Source organism: Bombus affinis, chromosome 5 (genome assembly GCF_024516045.1).
Source record: "Bombus affinis isolate iyBomAffi1 chromosome 5, iyBomAffi1.2, whole genome shotgun sequence".
NCBI classification, from domain to species: Eukaryota; Metazoa; Arthropoda; class Insecta; order Hymenoptera; family Apidae; genus Bombus; species Bombus affinis.
The window spans coordinates 10,486,181-10,509,764 of record NC_066348.1 but is presented as its reverse complement, the minus strand read 5'-3'; the positions used below and the strand labels follow the sequence as shown (position 1 = coordinate 10,509,764).

Sequence of the window (23,584 nt, the reverse complement as noted above, 5' to 3'; positions counted from 1 at the left end):
AATTACCGTCCTCATTTTCAAATTGGATATGGATTTTTCATTCACGCGTGCCTCTAACTGCACGACACTTGCACCGTTTTCTTTCTACAAATATACAGCTCGATAAATTTTCAACTAATCTGTGATCGATTATATCGAGTACGAAATACGTGGAATATTTTTTTCTTAAATGATTCATAATTTGATAAGTAGATAACAGCAACGACGAAACAAACAAAGCTCGAAGAACAAACTCGTAGCACAACTGCTGTAAGATATTAAAAATGGATATTGTATACAATCCGTTCGACGTAACGTATCAATCGTAAGATCGTGATGCATCGATGATTACACGTGCCAGGTAACTGCATGGTGAAACCAAAATCTCAAAAATGCGAGGTAACCCGATTTAAAGTCCAGAAATAGAGCAACTACGTTCTCAAATCGACGAACTTCTCTACGCTTTTCGTATACCCGTTCTACGAGTCACAGAGTCGCGTTTAAATGCTTCCTAATGAAAATACAAGGAAAAAGAAACGCGTATAAACTCGTCGATATCCGCTTCCCTCTGCAAGAGAAATCACGTAAAACAAAAATCAAACGAAATCCGATGACCATAAAAAAGAAATTCCTTGTGTAATTGATGCAAGGAGCGTTGCACTCGGTCAAGTGGCATAATTTAGAATCGTTTTATCCGATTAAAAACAATTTTGACACGTGGTTTCCACTCGATGATAATGAATCATTTTTCCTATCGTCCCTCTACAGCGATTGCGATAAAATCCTCTTGATTGGTAATTTAACGTCCAAGCCCTTGCAGAGCGACTGCACGTACGGGGCAGATATTCATCGTGCGTTGTTTTGGCGCATGAATTTCGCAATGTGTCGTCACAAACGGCATTAATCTTCTTCGTATTATTTATCACCAGATGCACTGCGTCAAGGAAGACCCAGATCTTACATGGATGAGGCGATATATTCGGAAAAACACAAGCCAGGTGACGTCTCGTAGACCATCTTAGAGCAACACCCGGCAAAGAGAGAATGGGCTATCGAGGATAAGGTAATATTTATCGCGCAAAAGTGTTCACGATGTGTCATAGCGTGAAAGTTACGACGAAACGATGGTCGATCGAAAACACATAGAAGGATGCATCCCTTACCGCAAAACCGATTCCTTTCTCGTTCTCCAGGCAATCATCCTCGCACCTGGTGCCAATAGACCGGTAATCCATGTCTTCGGGCCAGTGTCAGCCGGCTGTTAAGAAGACTGTATTACGATCGATCCCGGCGTCCAGCCTGCGAGAAGGTTACGTTTGTCTCTTCTAAATCCGCAACGCTGACATCCTGCACCGCTGTGCGCGAATATTTTTAACCGAGGGAGGCACACAGCCGAAAGTACCGGCCAGTTTTTTCGGCCCGAGCAAACCTTCCCCGTAATCTGTCACCTTTTTCGGGTCCTGCACACGTTCAGTTCGTACGCGTTGTCGCCGAAAGACACGCGCACCAATACCTCGTCCGGCTCTCCCTTTTCGTCCCTCCTCGCCCGCTCCTCGTCTGTCACTCTCTTTCTCACCCTCGCCACCCGCCCTCTCTTTCTCGCTTCTTCTTCACCCTCGAGCTCCTTCCTCGTTCAACGTGTAGCCGTTTCTTCCTTCTAGTTGACCGTCTCTGTTCGACCTCGCTTCCACACCACCCAACGGAGAGAGAGAGTACACGGCTAGCAAAACGTGGAATCGATCGACGAAACTGCGCCGGCGTCGCGACGCCACCGCACACCGCGCGCCGTGCCACTCGCGTAGACTGCGAACGACTGATGTCACGAGTGCGCCCGCGCTCGCCTTTCGATGTGTTCCTATATCTAATTGTAAGTACGCTGTTTGCCGGCCTCCCTCTATTCTCTCATACAGCAACGTGCACAAAAAGCGGACCACCAAACGTTTAACGTTCTCGTGCGCGCCAAGGGTTTGACGTTTAACGTTCCACGTTTTCGCACGTACCCACCCACCAAGGTGTTCCTGTGACTCCTGGCTGGCCGCTAATCGCGTTACAACGGACCTCTTGCGCGATTGAACTAAGATCATTAGCGAAATTTCACGAGCGATCAGTTACAAAGGGGTAATGACAAGTTTGGTAAGGAATTGAGTCGAGCTTTACACACGGCTGAATTTTCGTAATTGCGAGTAGCAGTGGAACGCGTGATAGCTACGTTTCTGTTGATTTTTTGTTTCTCCGTGTCGTTTTATATCCCGAGAACAATATTTTTCATATAAAATGGGTAAAAGCGGGAAGAATCTGTTTGCTCTAGCCAAAGGTATAATTGTTCGAGCAAACGATATTTCAATGTCTTCGATGTGTTAATGCTATGACAAACGATATTTCAACCGCCTAGAAGCCGAAGCGGTGAAGCGGATTTTTTCTCGATTTTCCGGTTTCATCGTACGGATAACGTGATTTAACGCTGAATTTTGAAGAGACAGACGATTCGCTTCCACAAGTCCAGTTACCGCGAGAAAGTGACACGAGTAACGGTAGATTGGAAAAACGATTTAAAGTAATGTCCATAGCATCGTTATTCTCTATTTTTCAATTTATGCAGTCGATCGGTGTGGCTTCTGAATTGCTCGTTTCTTAAATTACGAAGGCACGTTCAAGCACAGAGCCGATTAAAAGGACAATTTTGGAATTGCTCGATCGGATGTACTGAATTCTGAAATTGTTCTGGCGTGAAAAGCGAGAAACGTGACTTATCACGTTCTTTCGCTTTTAATCTTCGCTTACGAGCTATCCAATTGTACTACTCGATATGAAATTATAAAAATGCAAAGCTTTCTTTGTACGACAATTATGCCTACGTACAATCTGCAACTTGTCAATCGTCGATTCGCTAAAATTGTTACTTAGAAAATTGTTGTGCAAGGGGGCCTGGCTGGTTCTACGTTCCAATGGTTCAAGTATAGTTACGCGTTATACCTTGCCGATTAGGTGAACGCCTCTTATGCAATTTTGGGAAATCGTGAGATCGAAATATCACGTATATAATACTTTGTTTCTTTTCTTTTTTTAATTAATTTTATTCGTTCGACGGTAATTTATAACGCCTTTCTAAGTTCAATCCATTCTTCTTCCTCATTTTCTTCCCCTTTCTATGTTCGACTATTTGTAACAATTTGCTTGTTGTTCTAATAAATTTGATTTCAATTCTGCGTTGTGACATAGTTGATTATCGATTAAACTTAACTAAGCTATTCTCGGCTCTTTGTGTTTCGTATACGTAACAATATGTTTGTCGCAGTATTTAATGAAAATTAAATCCACTTTAGGTAATACGGAGATATGTATACTTTTCATTTGAAATTCAAGGCAGGTTTATCTGGCTGCCGATCGATACTTTATATTACGATTAATTTGAACCTGTATTTTTAAATCGAATGTTTTGAGTAAGTGCATCTTCTTCTTCGTCTGGATATCTATAAATATACTGCTTGTTTTTTCAGTAAGTGTTACCCTACCTAATGGTAGGCCCGCGTTTAAATATACATTCTTTTCAGGTTTAATCTTCTGCAAGATTTTGTCACTTCGGTAAGTGTTGCTACAGGAAGCTCAGACGTTCGTCGTGAACATACGAAGACGACAGGAGAAAAATATGGCACTATAGATATATCTTTGTTGATTTCTCGATTTTAATGTCACTTTACGATTAAAAAGAAGAATGTTTGACATACGAAGAATTAACGACATAATTGGAAAAGGGAAATAATCTACCAGAAATATTACGATCGTTTCTCGTAACTAAGACTAAAACTAAATTTAACGCATTTTTAAAAGATTTCAATGTTCGATACGCGATCGTGAGAACTTGTGAATTGAAGCAAATTATTCGTTTCAATTTTAAACCTGACGATTTACTTGGCTCGGTTTGGCGCGTTCGGTTCTAGAAAACACTCGGTGTTACACAATTACGTAACTACCTAAACGATTAGATGGTCTAAATTAATAATCGCCACTTGTGAAAATGACTGTATGTCTGCGTCTCTTTCGTGTTCACGAGTACACGCGTAACTGCGTGAACGCGTGCATTTTGACGTACGTGGATGTTGCTGTGAAAGCACACGCGTTACAGAATACGCAACGAGCGGAAAATTAAATGTCAGACGAAGAATTTGTACCTCACGTGTATTTTAGTAAAGTTACTCAATTTACGTAGTAGGTACCGACAACGAGACGTTATGTTTCTGGTGAATAAGTCAGACTTCTCAACGGTCCATTGAATATACTATACTCGTTGGTCACGAGACCTTTCATTCATAAGAAATGAAATTATATTGTTGCACGCATACGATGTACGATACGTATACGATATCTTAAATTTTATTTTAGCGTTAAAATATTAATATCTTTAAATTGCGTGGAAATAAAAGTTTGAAAACAATTTCTGCAAATTTTCCTATAGCTCTTTTCAAGAATTTTTTGCTGCAGGATATAATTCTACATAACAATAAATATGCATATATATATATTCTTTGTCCAGCGTAATTTATTACTTCGTTAAAAATAATATTGTTTTTGCTTGTCTTCTAATAAAGTATGATTTTTTAAATATTTCATTAATTTTAGTCCTTGTGTCAAACGAATCGCGTAGAATGACTTCTCAGTTTAATAAAATTTCCAAGATATTTTGCTCCGATAATAATTAGAGTATTTTACGTTCAGCTTTAGTATAAATATCGAAGTATTTCATAGTAATTTTCCTCTTTTCTATTAAGAGTCTACGTATTACCAGTGGTCTCTATTTACATTTCATATTAAACGTTCATTGCTATATTAGATTGAGGCCAGATTCATCAAATATCTAATTTCTTATCAACTATGATTTATCCATAAAAATTTAATAGAAATTATCGTTCTAATCGTCGCGTTACTCCAAGACAATTTTCTTTCTTTTATCTTATCTTTCCCTCTTCTGCTCCTACACCTTATAAGAGAGCAGATAACTTCCAATTTTTCTGATAAAACTTATCTTTCTACTGTTCACGCAACTTTCCATACTCTTCCAGGTTTACATAAGCTAGAAACAAAGATTATAGATGCATATATTTTACAGTACGCGTCATACGTAATTAACAAAATATTGTAACAAAGTGGCACGAAATAGCTGTAAGTTATAAAAAATTTGATAAAGACCGTATTTTTATTCATGACGACTTCATCTTATGCACAACGATAGAATTACACTCATTAGTGGCAATTTTAGATATTCTTGTAAAGATTAAATATTGTTACAATAATAATGCGTAATTCAAATAACAAACATTGACATCAAACAGCAAATACGAGTGCATGAAAGATTTAATTTCTTAAATATCATGAAAAACTTAATAGAAATTTATATCTTTATAGACGCGTCTAAAGAAATAGAATTGGAATAGAAATTTATTTTCTTACTAAAAATTGTACCCGATTGTTCTTTTGAATATTTTATATAATTCTTCGTGCTGCACGTATTTTAAATATCGCGTAAATACATAAAAATTCGCAGTCTAATTACCTCGATAATTTCGTCAGCCAAATTAAATAAGAAATAAGAAATAAATCGATATAAAAAGAACGTCTCATTGAAAAATAAATGTACCTCCAAATACTTTTTGTAGCCACTGTATATGGGCGTTATAATTATAAGCAGAAAACGTCGTTATACTCAGAATGGATGTGAATCGCGTAGGATACTCTGTATACGCTTCATAGTAATTTTTCTAGTACGATAGCTTCATTGATCTCGAAATCTGAAACTGCCATGGAGCGATGCACGTTGGATAGCACGGACACGAAACTGAGAAACGAGCGAGCTTCGGTGTTATCACCAACTCGAGTCGAAGAAGACGATGTAAAAAGCATGTGCCATGGGACTTCGCACAATATCCCTTTCAGACAGTACGATAAGCCCTCCCGTGTTCTTCAGCCTTACAACTAGAGGTCTGACTCTTATGCTCTATAGTCCTCCTTGGAGAACCAGTGCCGCTACTTGAATGTTCTTCCCTCTTTTCCACCCCTTGCTCGTTAATATTGTAGCTTCACGCAGCAACTTGAAACCTCGGACAAAATTGCACGGTGAAAGAACTTTACTCCTCTTTCAGTAAATATACTATTGTACATTTAGCAGAATCTCTAGCCCATCACGGTGTAAATATTAACCATATCTAGGTATTAGCTCTTATCTCGTAAAATAAAATTTGCATCCCATTGCGGCTTAAATAACTTTATCTAAATATTAACTCTTAAGGTGCGTTGCGCTATGGTATGATATGGTATGGTCACACTGTAGTCTTATTACGTATGTATTAGGTCCCAAAAGTTTCTTTCCTTTTATAAGGAAATAATAGATGCACAGCAATTTTTGTTTCATATTATTTTATTGAATTATGTATGATCCATCTTGTTCTATTGAAACGATTATAATGGATCATACATAATTCAGTAAAATAATATGAAACAAAAAATATTGCGCATGTATTATTTCCTAATAGAATGAAAATGTTAACTCTTATTAACACTTGGTATACTGATGTTCCACTGGTGCTGTCTGACTCTGGTAATATACAAATTATTTTTGCCAAAATAAGACGAAGAAAGGGAGAACACTGTTGCGTAATAGAAATAAATTGTGAAATAACGTATTGTGTTAAATCGATTTCGTCGATCGTATCGAGGCTTATGTCAGTTACAATTTTTTTGCCTATGTACCAGCTCGATAATGAACTGTTAAATACATAAAAGCCTGTTGCGTAATTATAATACGAATGACAGTTACTTGAATGTTTCATAAGAGGAATTTTGTTAATGTATAACTATAATTAGCGTAATAAGAAGTTCGCAGGAAATTTTCGACAGCTATTTTAATTAGTACTAATTCGTTGTAAATCTTTTTAAATAAGAGATTACAATCTTTTTATAACGTGTTTCTTCTCAGGCAGGAGGTGCGTTTCATTCTTTCACTTTCAAGGATATAAAGAGTGAAAAAAACACGCGTTTCACTCGGATGACGCAGACTGTGCACGATGTGCATTGAAAAGCGAACTTTCACGTTGAACTTGGCAAACGCGAAATGAGTTCGCGGATATCGCTGACAATTAGCGTGACGTTTATCAGATTCTTCTCAACGTTATCGTAAGAGCGACGAGTCATCAGATTTTGACACGGGCACCTTCTCTTCTTCTATTTTTCGATATTCCTGCCTTCGGTTTCGTCGTTTTAATCTCGCGTCACCGTGTCAGCATCTTTTAACGCAGGTCAACTAGCTTTTTGGTCCGCGTTGCAACCTTCTTATTAAAAAATATGACTCACTCGGAAGTCAAATTGACGAAACCAAAAATTGCAAGGTGAAACAAAGCGACAGCCAGACTGCGGATATTCGCGCAATTTTTACATTTTTATGAACATAACTAAAAAAAAAAAAAAATAGATTCTAGATAGATCCTAGGATTAGCTTGAATATTTTACATATTACGCGCATTTTGTAGATTTTTGGAACTTTAAATTTTTTACTTAAAACCAAAAAATGCATACACGTAGCGATAACGTTGCGAGAATTATTTTTGAAGATTTACATGGAAGCTCGATATCACTCGTATCAATGTTCTCTTGCGATGGACGAACTTACGGAAATATACAGAGTAGTTGGTAACTGGTGGTACAAGCGGAAAGGGGGTGATTCTACGCGAAAAAAGAAATCGAAAATATAGAATAAAAATTTTTCGTTTGAGGCTGCGTTTTCGAGAAAATCGACTTTGAATTTTCGCTCGGTACGCGTGCACTTTATCATGTCTCGTTATAACGGATCTCACTGTAGATCATTGTCTCGATGGATATTATCGTAGTTTAAGTTTGTTTTTGCCGTAACGGAAAATTAGGAATACATAATGAAATAATATGAAGTAATCATAAAGTTTATTATTACAAAAATTGCTGAAAATGTTGCCCATTCTGCCGAACACATACTTCTGCTCTTCTAATTAAATTTCTATGAACATTTTCTAACGTATTCGATCGTGATAAAGTGCACGCGTACCGAGCGAAAATTCAAAGTCGATTTTCTCGAAAACAAAGCCTGAAACGAAAAATTTTTATTCTATATTTTCGATTTCTTTTTTCGCGTAGAATCACCCCCTTTCCGCTTGTATCGCCAGTTACCAACCACCCTGTATAATTGCTTTTTTAAATGTTGGACATTAATCGTGTACTTGGCTAATGAACTTGAGAAGCTTAGAAGAACTGGAGTTTATCGGTTCGACTTCTGAAAAACTGATATGCAAAAGTGTATGAAATATATTTTTGCAAAATAAAAACTCTTCCGCTCACTTTGTGGAGATTAATATACTAAATTAATGCAAAGCTATTGTATAATACACTTTCGCAAATCTTTCATTCGATTTAAAATACGTAACCTTCTGTAAATTAAAAGCCTTTTGCCGTAGAATTTTTTATATCATTTTTGTCCATTTGCAACTAATTTAATCGAGAAATTGATACGCTTATCATTTCAAGAGTCTTGTGATTTGATGAGAGATTCTAGCGGGAAGTGTAAAATATATGTCTACCATTTTACTAAAATAATTCAGAATAATTCGAGCACAGGTATTCTACGAAAGTGGTGCTCACATTAAAGTACAAAGTACAGATTTTATAATTTCCTTCGCGTATTACACTTCGCGTAGCTTCTAACGAAGCGTGAAATTGAAACGTTATGCTCAACATTTTTCGTTTGCATCGCGAATCGTCAAAGGGGAAGAATCTAAATGAGATGATAATATTTCGTTGTGAATTATAAATATAGAATAGATTATTCTTCGACAATAGAATTAAAATTGTTGAACGTTAGCGTAACAGCAAAAATAACAATGTAATTCAGGATTCAAAATTAATGAAACGATAGAAATTTAAATATCGATTTAGTCTGTAAATAAACGAATTACGTACTTGCACCGACATCTTGCATCTGGATTTCTTACTTTTCTTTTCTAATTTTTAATAAAGTTAGTAAAAGCAATTGGTTTTTAAAATTGTAAATTGTTAATAAGAGGAATAGAATATAGCTTCTTTTTTTATAAAATTTTAAATACTATACTAAGTGAAATTGTATATTAAATGAATAATAAATTATAAGCGTATTTTAACAAAATATTGGAAAATATTAAAGGTTACAATATAAGCGTTTATCGTCCTGCAGTGTCCTGCCATCTAGCGTAAAATCAGGGAATTCTTTAAATAGTAAAAGCAGAAGGTAAATTCCACTGAGTAATTTCACAGGCGAGGAAGTTACAATTGGTCGATGGTAATTTGTTGCCTTGAGACTAGCAAATTGTTAAAATTATAGAAATAATTACAGAGAAAGTACATTATATATCAATTAAAATAACATTATAATAAAAAATATAATATAAAATAATATATAATTAAAAAAATCATTTCTTTGTATTTTATAACTCATAATAAATGTGATAACTGATAGAGTTATGAAATATTATGAAATTTTATATAATTTTTCAAATATCTATGTATACTTTTGTACTCTATGTATAACTCTATGTATAGAAAGATATATGACAGACTGCGATCATAGCGATACGAGATATCACGTTACATTACATTCTTGTAAAATGGTGTTTCGTGTTTCTTATTACAAAAAGAAACTCTGCTGAAGTTATTGAAACGACTTGTCCTACTTTTGGTGGCACTGGAAAAATATATAAAAAGTAACGTAGAAACTTTATCAGAGAAAAGTTTGACATTAACTCTTTCAGCATCGAATCTGTTTTTAAATCTTTTTGCAGAGCAGACATATCGCGCTAGTACTTAAGATTAATTCTACTTACTATCTCCAACGGGTAATTTAATTGTACAACCCGGTGATTCCACGAAAAGATACCAAATGTCGCTCCTAATTATTAATTCATCGTCTATTCCTACGCTTTAACTATGAACACTAGTTAAGGTTCCAAATTGCCCGTGTACTTACAAATAGCACATACATGTACATGTAGGTAGATAATTTTCTCTGAAATATAGAAAATTTGCTTCCTACGTTTGATAAACTCGATTTAAAAAAATTCATTAGAAATAACCCGAGCTTCGTAATATAGCACGCGCGTGTTCATAGACACGCGTCTCGATCGTATTCGTAGATCTTTCCACTAAACAATTCCTCAAGAATCTTTCTTTACCAGCCCGATGAATCTTTCTCCAACATCAATATTCATGTACGAATTCCTTCGAATAAAACGTGCACGAAACTTCCCCCATAAGGATGCAAGTGAATGCAAGAAAGGAAAATGCCAATTCTTAGCGGATCAACACGAAGAAACCGGAGAAAAAAACGGAGAGAGGAACTTCTCCTTCTTCCTATCTCGAGCGTAGGTGTTGATCCTCCCGGTATCATGTTCTTTTTCCTTTTTTTTTCATATTGTTTCCGGTTAGCGGATGCCCGCCATGAAACCAGCTGGCATAACGGAGAACAATGGAAAGCGGATATAACGAAAGGAAAGAGCAAGAACTACGCTCGAGTGAATTAGCATCGGTGATGAACTTAACAATTAATTACTTTCACATATCACGACCGGTCGTACAAACGAGTAGCCGTGCGAAAAACATAGGCGTCCACCACGACGTTCTTTTATGCATAATTAACGCACGTCGTCGTGTCGGTCACGTAAGAGCACTTGTACATGTAGGAAGCACGACAATTTATCGGTCGTGTTTAAATAAATCTATACGCATGTAACTGAGGAATATTCGACTTTAGCCTTTGTAAGACGATGATACACAGAGGGAGGTTGAGAAAATGTACACGCGCTTAAATAGCGATGAATTATGTAGGAAAGAAGAATGAATTATATATGGAATATCAACGCGATGAATTGAATCATGAAATTACTATTCTTGCAATGCGTACACGTTTATTTGAATTATTTGCGTCTATAGTATGTGTAAAAATCAATGGTACAACCGAGGAGGAGACGAAACGTAGAATAAATCTATTTTCCAATGGAAAAGAGGCACTGTATCTGATTCGGAAAATCGACTTTGATCATTTGTCTGGTGTATGCGAGTTTTCCTAGTTAGCTATGAGTGAACAATCAAACGGGAGTAAGCGAAAGACGTGGAATTTTTCGCTTATATTTGTGCGTAGAATAAAACGTAATCGTTTTTTAATCGATAGAAAAGATTAAAAGGTCGTTTAAATATTTATTCGTCTGAATAACTGTAATGTACAATTTTCTATTTACGAACAGCGAAAATATTCGCAGTTACGCAAAACGTAGCTTTTGGAATATATACTTTTCGCAAGAGCCATGGCTAAAGGAAAACTACAGTACGTAGACCTCTGCTAAAATATGCAAAATCCGTAATCTTACGTGTCCGGTACAACGCAGGCAGTCAAGCAACATGAGTAATTGTACACGTCTGGCAAACAATACGTTTATTACCATTACGCAATTGGACAATAAAAAATCTAATATCTCTTTTCATATTTCCTTTGTTACATTAATTTTTATTCTTTCGTTAAACGCAGGGGAAAGAAAGATATGGACTAACGGTGGAAAATTTAGATTCGAAAACTAAATACCCATATCATTGTTTCGTTTATGCAGAACTTCTTCAATTTCAATATCCTGATACATTGATAAGGATTATTATTAACTTTATTATCAGGGAAGATAAAAAAAAACGTGAGATAGCTTGCTTTCGAAATTCACGTAAGTGTTACAACGAAGACTAATGAGATCTGTTATTGAGTTGCGTAAGTTACATAAAAATTCGAAGACGCAACAGGAATATCAAATAGAATGACACGCGTATTTGCGAAGCTTTCTTTAATTAGCTGTGCACCAAAATACGAATACAAAAGTAGACACTACACTGACGAAAACAATACATACCAATTATTGAAAGTTCCTTGAAACGTGAATGGTTGTAACGTACGATCAGTAAGCGTAAAATAACGGTAGAGTTACCGCAAAACGAAGGCCTTTCATAATTTGTTTTTTAAGCTGATACCGCGTATACCTTTGTCACGTATATTTCAACTACTACGCATATACACACCGCGTATCGATGCGATTATTATGCAACGTTCATATTTTGTTGAACACGAATGAAAAATAACATTGGATTCATTCGTCGCAAGAAGATGACGTATGTCTAAATGTCAAACTGGCATAGTTTTCTTCTTTTGTTTTCCTACATTACATTTACATTTTTAGGCTTTCGTAACATCATTTCCTCTCCATACTTTTCAATTTATGAAGTTGACCAACGATGGCTTTCGAGCAGTTCGTGTTTCTAACACGCTTTGTCTTATCTACTTCATATTCAACAGTATCCTTTTTTCCCACTAAAGAAATATTCAACAGCGTATGTTTCTATTAATAGAAGTATCTTTCCAGCAACCAAAGTGTTCGTCAGCTTCAAACATGTTCATTTTGAAACGCTCGGACCTTTGATCCAGCCATTGATATATACATCACTTAACCGACGTTAATTATTAATGTAACATCTCGTGTTAGTCGATATACGTAACAAGTTGAACGCAATCAAAATGAAGAAGACAGAATTTCAAATACCGTAAACCATACTAAGGACAATGAACTTTCTAAGCATGGCCTTCAATTCGTATCCCACAGAATCAGCCAGCTTTTCCGCTACATAAACTTATAAGATACAGGTATAGTATTGCGGTACGGTGATCAAAGTGCTATATCAGATTCGAGGCACTATTCGCGCGTTCACTTATACTGTACGCCTAACACACCGCAAAGAAGTCCGGTTAGTCGAATAAATTCTCGCCATTACTTACATAATTTGATATTTCGAAATATGTACTAAATGGTTAACCCGCGAATAATATAATATAGTGTAGAGCTGGTCAGAGAAAAGGAAGATTTTTAATATCGATTCTACATCGTTTCTGAGACGAAGATCGTAGTTTTAGAGAATTTTTCCATCTCGTTTTATCTCGTTTATGTAAACCGTTTACGGGCGAAAACTCCTTTTTTTTTTAAACTTTTGAAATTTTAACGTGCAACACTCGATCGATACATAATTTTACATGATTTCGACAATTCTTTCTCTACTTTTATAATGTTGTCGAATTAACTGACTTGGGGAATAAGCGGCTCGTATATTCTGTGACATAATTCAGGGTATTGTTGAAAAAACCTTGAGACTAAATATTTGTCCAAGATAATTGCCCGAATAAATTTAATTTAGTCAAGTATTTTATAAGTGATATATAAGAGAAAATAATTCTAACGCTATTTCACTGGCACAGTAAAGGATAATAAATTTTCAATTTACATGTGAAAATAAATTTCCCAATTAGATACTGGATTATTAAATAGAAATAAAATATCGTGTATGATATAAAGATATTACCATAGTCAAGTACAGTTATATAATCGTTGAATTAATAAATGAAGCAAGGTAATTCATTCGTTTACGTAAACTTGCAATTCAAATTAACGAGACCGCAATATCGTAAATTCTCGAAAACTATAAAGTTTAATTTACTCAAACAAAGATCGATCGCTATGATCAATTCGGGAACATTTTGCACAAACTTTCCACTCGCGAGGAATTTGTGTGTAGTAGGTATACGTATACATAACTTGATCTAAAACGTCGGAACAAGTTCTAGAACGCGTAACGCATAAAAAGAAGAGCCTTCAGGCGAATTCAACGAAGGAAGTAATGTACAAAATCAAGCATGTATATTGAAATGCTACAAATGGTGGAGTGAAAGGACGGAGAAGAACAAGAAAGCCTGTGATGTATATTTTGTCTAAGCAGTGGCGTAACCAACGATAAGAAAATTCCGAAAGATCTTATTGCTATCAACTGTATTTAATTTCTCACGGTATATCGTAAATTACAATTTTTGCTACATTAAATTACAAATATTTTTACATCTATTTTCTTATACAAAAATTTCTATTTACTTTGTAAATACTAATGTAACTTTGTTATACTAATTTCTATTTATGTTGTTCCATTATTCCGTATATTCTTTAATATCAACAATTTACATCAGCTCAGAAAAGTATCTCGAAACACGAAGAAAGAATAATTTCCTTGGTATACAATTTTAAAGGGCACATTTACGAAATAAAATTTCCTTTACAACGAAACTGTGAAGCTAGCTACGCTAATGTGTAGAATCGCTACGTGGAATGTACTGAAAAGTAGGTGGGTATGCAGTTAGGACACTTATTCGCCATCCTTCAATACACGTTCGATTCGAACAGTTCGAGACTTTCTAAATTTTAAGAATATTTTTAAGATTAAGATTCAATTAGATTGTAGCAAAAAGTAAGAAGAAAAACTGCGGCACTAACGTGCAACATTGCATGAAAATTTTCAACGGTGAAAGTAAGTAAAAATCGTCATACGAAAAATGAAAATAATATGTGCGTAATGGTATGATAAAAATTGTGTAACTTTTATAAATTTCACGTAACATATGTCCAATATGTGCGTAATACAACCATTTTTATGTATCAAGATACCAGAAACAATACTTTATTTTCGAATAATCAAAAAGAACATGACGATAGATGCATATCAGGTACTGTATCGATACTACCTGACGAATATCCGATCTTGTGTGTATGTATAAAATATAGAATGTTGCGGCTTTAAAGTTATTCGATATCCTACTAAACGTTGATGCGATTAGAGTAGATAATTATTACTTCAGATCTCTAGACATTTTCTATGGTATTAAATAATTTAGCACTGTGAAATTCAATATACATAACTGTCAATTCATCTTTGCACTTTCTAATGTCTTTTATCTTCGTAAAGGTGAACCTTATAACATTATTCTTCTATACCGAATCGTATATAACGATAGTTTAGACATGAGAATTAATTATCCGTATATAAATTTCATGTTTAGTCATTTGTTTCTAACAACTATTTTTTGTTATATTTTATTGAATATCTTTTACCTTATATTTATCATATTAGGTATGCACGAAGTATAAAACATTTGTCATGCTATTGAAACATTTTACGGTCCTTTGTATCTCGTTCAAACCAATTCACGAATGCAAATCAATTGCTTTGCTTATAAAATACCAGACCTGTAATTGAAATCCATCAACACACGCCGTTGTATTCGTTCCTTCCCCTTTTTCTCTTTGAAACCTCCCTCGCTTTCACCAACTCATTCATGTCCATTCGAGCACACATTTTACTTGTGCATACAAGCAAGAAAATGAAAATCTGCTCGTTCGTACGAACAACTCGACCGTGTAAAATATTTTCTATCCTTTCTTCTTTGAATCGATCAATTCCATTGAAATTTACTAATTTAAAGTTTCTTATATCCGCCGCTTCTTTCGACACAAATCAATATTAATGTACTTTGCACTACACCAATTTCTTCGCAATTATTCGAAATTAAAACTTCCTTTCGAAAAAGAATGTACAAGCACCGTTGCAAAAATTTGATAACACAATATTTTTAAACCAATATATTGTTCGTTCAAATTTTATGTCACCAGATGTATTATTTGGAACGAAAAGAAAACCAACTGTTTACTAATAGAGAAGGATAACAGGTAAATGTCTTAGTCTTGTTTACCCTTCTCTTTATTTTGGACGGTATTATTATATTTATATTGTATACTAACTTCGTGTACCCATTGTAGATACTTTTATAATGAGTACGCCAATACTAATGAACGAATATTTTAATTGTTCGATTTTAATGTACAAGATATCGCAGGTCTTAAAGACGAAACTGGCGGATGGTAGAAAATGGTCCACTTTTGTGTAGCTGATGCACCAAAAATACTTGTAAGAAACCAGTCTATAGGTTCCAAGGAATTTACAAAAGTACAATTTTTCATCGGCAACATGATGAGAAAGTTGTAAAAAAGAAGTAGTTAATGCATGAAGTAAACAGAGCGAAAAATTGATAATCATTAACTTCAAATGATCATAACTTTGCAACAATTGGATGAAATTCGAGAATTCAAACGCTATTCCATTGATAAAAACTGTTTGTATTGTGTGTCAAAAATAATTGACAAACATAGTTTTCAACATTCTTAGAAAGCGATAATTAACGGTGCATTTATTCGAAGAAATATATTCGTAATTGTACTATGACATACTTATGACAAACAAAAATGTGATGTATTAAACGTAAAGAAGAATTGTTACACTGCGTTCTTTTCTTTATTTGACCAGTTTGGTATCACATATTAAAATATAAAAAGTTAATGCAGTAAAACTTAAAAATTCCAAAAAATGTAAGAATTACATAAAATACCTGGCACAATTTACCAAAACGACATTAGCCTCAAACTGTAGACTAATCAATTCTCTCAAACTGTATAAGTGGCTTACCGTGCACTTCTTTTTGCTTCGAATAAGGCTTAAAACAAAAGAGAGAACGAAGGAGCGAAAGTGGATTGTCTTATCAAAGTAATAAACTTTTTTCAGTAGTTTCGCCTATTAAAACCTGGGACACCCTGTATACATACAAATAAATAGACATAAAAGATAATACTTTTGTGTGTAATGTAAAGTATAAAAAGATAGGAAAATATGATAAATAAATATCACAGAATAAAAGTAGCGTTCCATACTATTAAAAAAAATTTCAAAAATTGCTTAACATCTTTGCAAAGTTAGTCAAAATGTTAAGGAAGGTCATCTGACGATGCTAAGAATAAGAGTAAAGTACAATGATGTGAATTTTACGTTGTTCGCGAACTGAAGCATGTAATTAATATCAATGAGATGCTTTCTTAAGATTTCATCATTCAACTGCAATAAATAATGAGCATACATGGTTCATAGCACTCTGTGTATTCTGATTTACTATTGGTGTTATACGCTATTGTATACAAATTTAGAGATCTGAAAAAAATACTAACGAGATGTATATACCGGAAGCTAAAAGAAACTGTATTTCGCTCTACTAAAAATATTGCTTGAATATATTTCTTAGATTAATATACATACATAATCACGTACTTAATTTACGTACAGATAATACGCAATGCAAATTATCCTTATTTATAATTAAATATTTATATATACTTTATTTGCAATTATTACAAAATAACAATTAACAACTATTAATATCAACAATAATTACCCTTCGAGTTAATAATTTCCAATCGTAAAGAAATTTTCCAATTTGAACTACATTAACAAGTTATTATTTCAAATTGTAAATTAAGAATCAACGTCGTGTGTAACAAAAAATTATTTTTTCCTCGCTCAAACACAAACATAGTTTCATCGTTATATAAGTAAACTTCTCCGAAAGATATTTTAATTTATAATATATTAGAATATATAACTTATATACGATATGATACATAAAAGAATATTCTCCAAAGATAATTTATGCACCAGGAAGATTACTCAAATGATTGTTTATAAAATCTAAAGGATATCCCAGTGCGATTCTCTTCATGATCCTTCGACATTTTTCTCGATACTCGATTATTTCATTCTGTTGCTTCGTAGTCATTTTTCCGTCAACTTGCTCGACGTTCCAATAACAAATTTCAGTCAATTCAACGTATTAAAGGGATATTATAAAATTATCGTAACAGTTTATGTAATTTGGAAACTATCTCCTTCGTTAATTATAATATATATTATGTTTTTATTCTAAAGTTATCTTTGTTATTTTGTAATAAAAAATCGGAATATTTGCAAATGATTTACCTTGGCAGGTTTATCCATGATACGATAGGTGAGCGAGTCGCGATGACCGGTTGCGATGACGGCGCCCGCCTTACGAGACACGCATTGCCCCATATAGATTCCCCAACCTTGTCCCAGCACAATCTATACACAATCAAACAATGGTTAAATCATATTATCTAAAATCATCATGTCCAATCCGTTCGTTCAATTGACCAATTTTAATTTCGTGACTGAATGTTTCTGTTGGTAGCATATGTAATATCGTAACGATAATATATTTTATTTAATATGTACATATGACAATTATATGATATATACATATATGACACGATAAATACATATGCGTATACATTTTACAACTAAATAATCGTAAGCGCAAACGCATGCGTGAAAAGTCAAAACTTTATTCTCAATTATTTCGTCTATATTCTCCAAAATCCAATATTATATAAATATTATTTGACGCTGTCGTAAAATTTGCATATTTGAGTTTTATGAAATAATAATCAAATCGCATTAAGTAAATGCAATAAAACTTTGAAGTATTATTCCTAGATATCTGTGATTTAAATGTCATGAATTTTACAATATGTTTGTGACTCTAACATCAGAGTATAAAATATCAGAGTATCGCCAATAACAAGCAAACTAGACTGTGTGTGTGAGAGAGAGAGATACTTATACCTTATTTGCAGTCAAGTAAATTATTACAGTCAATATGCGTAGAATAGAAAAAGGACAAGAAAAACTTGATACTGGAAAGAGTATCTTCTCGCAAATGGGTATATGCATGTATAGATTCGAATAGAGCGTATAAGTTACATAAGGATGTAGAAGATAATGTGCGAGATGCGTGACAGAGATTAGAAAAACAAGTGGGTAGGTACCTAAAGAATCAAGTAAGTGTGAACATGTCTGTAAAAATAAATACCATGTAATATTGTATTACACGTGTAAATATCTTTACTTTACACATATAAAAAAAAAAGAAACAATTGCAGTGTTATAAATTCTTCATTATTAATATTAAAGTATCGAGTAACTTAGATTCTCAGATGTTGTTTCTCATAAATTTTTTAATTCTACATTGAAATTTGAGTTAATTGAAAATATAATAAATATGCAAAAATTGTGAAACCAGTATTTGGTCATATATTTAATAAACAGACATGAGCAAACAACAAAATTATATCTTCAAAATCAATTACTGTGATTTTAACAGCGAAATTGATGATGAATATAGATTTATTGCAGTACATATGTAGAGTCATAAGTCTTATACATATGACACTTTAAAAAGTGATATAAACGATTTCAATCCAATTACAATCCAGTAAAACGATTTAAAGCCATTTGTTATCTTCGTGTAGTATATGTAGTGAAAGTTATGTTCTATTAAGGATGAAAATCGCTTCTGATGATTCGGTCCTAATGTGAATTATAATGATGAAAATTATATTTCGAAATAAATTGCAACATCTGTTAGCTCAGTTTACAAAAACGGACAGCTAAAATTTTCAATCATTTTTAATTTAAAAAATACTATTATTTAATAATAGTATACTTAATAGATCATCTATATTATAACGTTATCCATATCTCTACAATTATAACAGACATGTATTTGGTAATTTTATTTACTAAATCACAGTGTTATAGTTCTTCACGATCAAAGATTGGGTATTTTAAAAATACCTATTAGATTTGCTCTCAGAAACAAACGCGCAACTGGTTAATATTATTAATAGTAGTTCCACGTAAATACCCCCTTATACGTAACAATCAATTAAGCATGAAGCCAATTAGCAGAGTTATGCAACATTATATTAACGTCAATTTTGCTTAACACAAAATTCAATGATGGATATCTAATAATAATTTATTATTTCACTTAATGGCGAGTTAACGAAATATAATTACTAAAGCGTATCCAAAATATAGTTACTTGTTACGATATTTAGTAAGTAAAATAATCGTCTATATAAATTCTATTTTTTAAATGATGTTCACAACAATATGAATTTGAATGAATCTTCGTCGATTACAGATTTTTATTTGAGCCTGCGATCTCAAAACGATTGTAAATAAATTATTCAGTTACAAAATAATTATATACTAATAGAATATATGTAATTACGAATAAATGAAATAGAATTTAAAAAATCGAGATATATATCTTCCAGGTCACATGATGTTACAGAGAGTTAATAATTGCAAAACGTTGGTTTCCAAGGAAAATTGTACATAAATTTCTCATCCAGATACAATCTTTCTGATTCATAATATCTGCGAGCCAGCTAAAGTTTCCCTACCTGTTAAAGGAACGATTCCTATTAGAATGCGAACTGAATACGTCGTATCATTATGAAAGAACAGAATTACGCTATCTATTACAACCATCAGAGCATCTAATGTATCTCGCTTTTTTTCTTGCTTTTCAATGAATTTCTTAACGAGCAAAACGCTTTAATGAGATCTACGTTATCGTAAGAATCCTGACGTATAGGCGAAAAAATAGATATGAAGTGAGAGGTAGTATCTTAGGAAGGAATTTAACCTTAAATACATCAAATCAATGGTGAAAGGTGGCGGTATATATCGTGATTCCAAGATGTAGGGCGATAAATGGCACTGGCCCAATTCACCACATTCGGAACACTCTCAATGCATGAACCCCATTTGTTTGGGAATTGTTACCAATTTCTTCTACGTGGGAACATCTCTTATGATCAGTCTTCGATCGTTTAAAATTGAAAATTATATAGAAAATACGTGACACAAATTTTTCGCAATATATTATGATAATGTATGATAGAAAAGATTTTGTATGGCATGTCACAATTACATTGGTGATGCTTCAAACAAATACGAAAATGTTCATAGAAGTTGCAAGATATTTATCGCAAACGTACACTTCACAAAAGTCATCAAATTATTTAAACAGTCAATAATATTCGTTATATTATAAATAGACTGCGGATGTTTATGCAATTTTATATTTTTACTAATATGATTCTAATATATAATACATTGTAATACAACATATTTATAATATAAAGAAAAAGAAACTAAAAACAGATTTTTATTTTACCCTCTAAATATCATAACGAGTACTTTACTTTAAGTATTCCATATATTTTTGCATCCGTGCATTATACATAAATTACATAAATACATAAATATCTACAATCTGTTAAATAAGGATCAATATTTTATAGAATCATTCACCCTATCGTTTATTTCTCCTGCATATGTTCCCCAATTATTAGAAAATTAATTCACGTTAGCTCACTATTTGTTAATATTGTAAAAACGTTAAGTTGCTCTTAAGCAGCAATCGACTGTGAAGATTCATCAGAAGTCAATGACCAACGTAATCACGAATGTACTTTCACACTGCTCCAGATATGAAAGAGGAAAATGAGAATAACTGACATAGGCCATTAGCGACATATCTTATATTAAATAAAAAGATCATTACAAAGTAATTTAATGAAACCTTTTGAATATCATCAATTTTAGATTTGATTCTTTTAACTTATCTTGTGAAATTATTCGTGTATAAAATTTTTTACTAAACTCAGAAATTGTTTCTTTTATTGAAAACATTGTTTTTTCATTTTCATAATTACAATATATCACTAATTTTAATAACTTGTTTTTGTTAATTTTATGATCTAAACCTTCTAATGTAAGAATTATTGTATTACATCTAATGTTAAAATTGCATTATTTTAAAAAAAGTTATTTAATTTAGAAGAAGTAATTTAGTAACAAAAAATATTGGTTAAATAATACAAATGTACTATTATTATGTATGTTTGTAAAAATTTTAATTATAAAGTTTATATATCGAAATATATTCTATTATTTTCAAAAAGAAATAGGAATAGGAAATAATATTTCGTTGTACAAAAATGGAATATTACACTCGAAAAAAAAAAAAATACCAAATACTTAAAACAAATAAATTTATATTCAAGAAAAGATATCATTTCCTATTACAAGTTTTGGAAAAATCTTTAAACGAGAGAAGATATGCAAAGCCAGAATCCGCATTGAGATAGTTCAAATGGAGGACCCTACCCAGTTTCATATCCTGCAATCGATACTGACCGAAATATTGAAGAGTCGGTGGTTTAGAGGAAAGACACTTTCAATATACTATAATAAATTATATCGAAAAATATATACGTTGTAATAGAAATAAAATTTTTTGAATATATTATACTATTTAACCTTATCCATATAATATTTAAAACTGATATATGTACATTGTACATACTTGCATATGTTCGTATCACAATCGCGCGTTTTAAATTTTTTAAGTTCCAATACAATTTACTCGGCATACATATGTATACGTATCATAAACATGATCGTAATTCCATTTAACGTACTAATTTAAGAGAATTTACATTCACTTCAAAAAATTATGTCATACGAGACAACTTCTGTCATATTCAAAAAGTAAAATTATTTAACCAATTGAAAAATAGATGTTAAAGAGAAAAGAAAGAAAGAAAAAGGAAAAAAGTGAAGAAATGAAAATGAAGAGTTTTGTTAGTTGACCATAGGAAAGGTAGACCCTGGATGCATTACGCATGCACCTTAACCTTTTGTAAACACCTCTTTACCAGAAACTATATTCGGAAATCATATTGTAATTTGTAATACACTCGTGTTTACTCACACAAATAAAATTCCGTGTGGCCCTATGCCTGGCCTGTTGTATAGCTGTCTCAAAAACACTGGAAAAAATAAATTGTCCTTTTTCATACCAAAAACTTGTCACAAATGTCATCGGATCTTGGCCAAAATAGATATCTTTCTTTGCTTGATGTCGAACGAGTAGATACCATACGAAGATTACAAACGACACATATTGAAAGCTAAGAGACTACTATTCATTGTTTATATATAAAAAAAATCATCATATCTTAACCACATTCGACCATCGTCTCCAAGTCCTCCTGAGTCACGTTTTCATAAAACGCAACACTGAATCTATAAATTCATCGATTATCACATTCAAAACTAATCAATTGTTTAAACATAAGTAATTGGAAAAAAAAAGCTTTTTTACATTTATATGTAAGTACTACCGAATAGGTAGAATTACTCTTATTTCTAAAAAATTTGATTAATCTTCTACTTGAATTTTTTACGAAGATAACATTAGGTTTTAAAAGATGAAATTTGAGATATTACTGAGAATAACAAACTCACCTCTTTTCGTAGAGTCGAATCTCTCAGGTAGATTGCGTGAAATCGTGGTATGCATCACAAAACTTAACACTGACACCTACGAATGACAACGTGCCGATCGCGTGACGCGAGGATACGACTTGTATCCTCGATACACGGTACGTAACAGAACTACTACACCACCTGTCACTCAGCATAGCATATTCGATAGTATGAAACATGCGTCGTGATGTCATACACACCCCACCAAACGGCAAACACCAATGAGCATATAACAGACAGAATTTCGCATGATATCATACTCTCTTCAGCGCCCTCGGTGTAGATTACCGGGAACATTGATTTAGAAAATTTATTTGAACTTACATAATAAGAAATTGCTCAAATCTTAAATATATATGTAAGATTATTTATGTAACACAAGAATTACAACAATTACATACATACAATATATGTAAATGTATTACACTAAAATAGATGGATTAATATTTTTTTAAAGCTGTTCGGTACTTGAATGATTATTTCATATCTTATATAACAAAATAGAAAATTTGTATTATTTTCTATTATATAGAAAGTATTAGAACTTGTTATTAATTTGTACATTAAGTAAGTTATAGACAAAGGATAATTGTATCAATGGGGAACTTAATAATCTTAGCATGAT

General features: G+C 33.0%; 1 protein-coding gene and 1 long non-coding RNA gene across 15 annotated transcripts in view; one reads left to right on the top strand and one right to left on the bottom strand.

The window, feature by feature from the left end:
* The window catches only part of LOC126916429 (putative mediator of RNA polymerase II transcription subunit 26), a 68,566-nt gene extending 45,445 nt beyond the window's left edge, over positions 1 to 23,121 (bottom strand). For 6 of the 12 annotated variants that reach the window (XM_050722241.1, XM_050722245.1, XM_050722249.1 and 3 more), the window contains exons 1-2: positions 22,939 to 23,120; positions 17,728 to 17,850 (exon numbers count right to left, since the gene is read on the bottom strand). In XM_050722241.1, the coding sequence (XP_050578198.1) occupies positions 17,728 to 17,820 (93 nt within the window). In that variant the 5' untranslated portion in view covers positions 17,821 to 17,850; positions 22,939 to 23,120. Of the gene's footprint in view, positions 1 to 1,142; positions 1,645 to 17,727; positions 17,851 to 22,402; positions 22,461 to 22,938 lie in introns of those variants that run through there. The other 6 variants (XM_050722247.1, XM_050722248.1, XM_050722246.1 and 3 more) reach the window with 4 other exon arrangements.
* On the top strand, positions 384 to 4,579 carry LOC126916467 (uncharacterized). Of its 3 annotated transcripts, XR_007710599.1 has the most exons (3): positions 384 to 1,042; positions 1,641 to 2,112; positions 3,531 to 4,579. It is a non-coding gene; the product is annotated as an uncharacterized LOC126916467 (long non-coding RNA). The 3 variants fall into 3 exon arrangements; XR_007710600.1 differs by lacking the exon at positions 1,641 to 2,112; XR_007710598.1 differs by having other exon boundaries at positions 1,641 to 4,579.
* Positions 23,122 to 23,584: the final 463 nt, after the last annotated feature.